The 2,346-nt window shown below is 37.7% G+C and overlaps 1 gene segment (V, D, J or C); it reads right to left on the bottom strand.

The window, feature by feature from the left end:
* Positions 1-1,237: 1,237 nt before the first annotated feature.
* LOC130882761 (immunoglobulin heavy variable 3-74-like) lies at positions 1,238-1,721 on the bottom strand. The segment is given in 2 exon segments: positions 1,238-1,569; positions 1,676-1,721. Coding segments are annotated over 2 exon segments (378 nt in total).
* Between the last annotated feature and the right edge of the window lie 625 nt (positions 1,722-2,346).

Raw genomic sequence — 2,346 nt, 5'->3', positions numbered from 1 at the left:
CTATGTTTAAATAATGAGTCTCACTTGGAGAAAATGTTTGGTAAATATTAAGAGATTTTAACTTGTAGGAGGTGTGTCATTTTGAAAAGTTAGTTTATACTAAAGACTCATGCTATCTCAGTGACTTCTGCTTCTTGTTTCAGATTGAACTTGAGACCCTCAGCTGCTGTTCCAGCCACCAAGCCTTGACTCAGTCATAGTCCACTCTAATATTCTGAAGCTTTAAGCACAATAAATGTGTTCATTTTATGTTGCCTTAATCTTAGTGTATTTTCATTACAATAGAAAAATAACAAAGGCAAATATCCTTAGTGTTTTGCACTATGGTAAAGAATTCTGGGAACCTAAGAGAAATGAACTTGTTCTGCCAGTGATCAGATTTTACCTCAAAGACCCAATGTGACCTATAATAGATTCACATAACAATGACAAATTGTGTTTTTGATTTTCTAAGTAAGTAGATCTCACCTCTCAAAAAATTTTCTTGCCGGGCGGTGGTGGCGGACGCCTTTAATCCCAGCACTCGGGAGGCAGAGACAGGCAGATCTCTGTGAGTTCGAGACCAGCCTGGTCTACAAGAGCTAGTTCCAGGACAGGCTCCAAAACCACAGAGAAACCCTGTCTCAAAAAACCAAAAAAAAAAAGTTTTCTTGACAGGATCTATTTATACAAATTTCTATTATGATACAAGATGAAAGTCATGGAATAACCGAATGAACTAGAAACACACCTGGTTCTCATTTTAACCGAGTGCACTATCCTCAAGGAGAAGAGAGGACATCCAAATGTGTTAAGATTTTTTTACCTAATGATCATGGTGCCATTTTCCTTTTGGTTTTCCCTCAAACATTAATGCTGCTATAATCAAAAAACCATGACATGACCTCTGTCTAAAATATGAAAAACTCAAGATGTCCGTGTATTTTCTTCTCATGAAATTTCAAAGACTAATGTAGGGTACTTTGTAGTTGTCACTTTACACTTTGTTCATTGGAGATTGTGCCTCATATGATAACATAGCACAAGAAGAACATATAATGTGTTGAGGACATTGGATCCCTTCACAATATACATGTGGAGAAAATTCCAGAAAAGTTTAAAAGAAATGCAGGTCAAACACCTGAGAGGAGTGCTTAATCTAATCAAGTCTGCATAAACTCCTGGGATGGATCTGTATTTTGTGTCTTTGCATCCCCTGGTGGCCCTGAGTGGCCTAACAGTGAGGTTTATGTCTGAGTTAACACTGAAGTCCCATCACTGTGTCTCTAGCACAGTAATAAGTGGCTGTGTCCTCAGATCTCACACTGCTCATTTGCAGGTACAGAGTGTTCTTGGCATTGTCTCTGGAGATGGTGAATCGATCCTTCACAGATGGTGCATAGTTTGTTGTACTGCTGTCTTTATTAATCTCTCCAACCCACTCCAGCCCCTTCCCTGGAGCTTGGCGAACCCAGTGTATCAAGTAGTCACTGAAAGTGAATCCAGAGGCAACACAGGAGAGTCTCAGGGATCCCCCAGGCTTCACCAGGTCTCCCCCAGACTCCACAAACTTCACCTCAGACTGGACACCTGCAAACACAGGGAATGTTTTTAGTAAATTGCCACTGAAGCTCTATCTTTTATATATCTTGTTCATGTTCACCAACACACTCAGTATCTCTTCTTCATAATTTACCTTTTAAAAAAGCAACAAGGAAAACCCACATCAGCACCAAATCCATTGTGTGTTTTGTTTTCAGTGCTGAACACTGAATAGGAAGACCTGGGCATTCAGGACTGATTCTTTTGTCTGAGCTTCAGAGTCAGGATTTATCTGGTTTTTATGAGAACAGATGTGCCTTATTTGCATACCTTCCTGTTATATATGTTATGCTGTTGGAACTAAGAGATAGTGTGTTCTAATATGTTTGTAAATGTTCTTGGGAAGTCTATCAGTAAAGACTCTAGGATTCTGATAGCAAAAGGGGATTTTTGTATGTTAATTTATGATAAAATATGTAAATTTAATATAAGAATAAGTGAAAAATATTATCTACCATGAGCAAGTAGGACTCATTCCAGAGATGAAGTAAAGTTTTACATTTGTAAAGTTACCAATGTAATTCATAAACAATCAGACTAAAAGACAAAATCCATATAATTATATTGTAGGACTGAAAAATGAGTTTAACAAAATCTCGTATCTCTTCATGATAAATGTCGTGAGACTCTAGGAACACAAGGAATATACTTCACCATAAGAAGTGCAATACACTGGACGCTCTCAACAAATGTCAACTGAAATTTAAAGAATTTATAAGCATTTCCACCAAAATCAGGAACAAGTTTATCCACTCTCTATATACC

The sequence above is a fragment of the Chionomys nivalis genome, chromosome 10 (genome assembly GCF_950005125.1).
Source record: "Chionomys nivalis chromosome 10, mChiNiv1.1, whole genome shotgun sequence".
In the NCBI taxonomy this organism is placed as follows: domain Eukaryota; kingdom Metazoa; phylum Chordata; class Mammalia; order Rodentia; family Cricetidae; genus Chionomys; species Chionomys nivalis.
The sequence above is the reverse complement of the archived record's forward strand: the minus strand, read 5'-3'. Positions and strand labels throughout refer to the sequence as shown.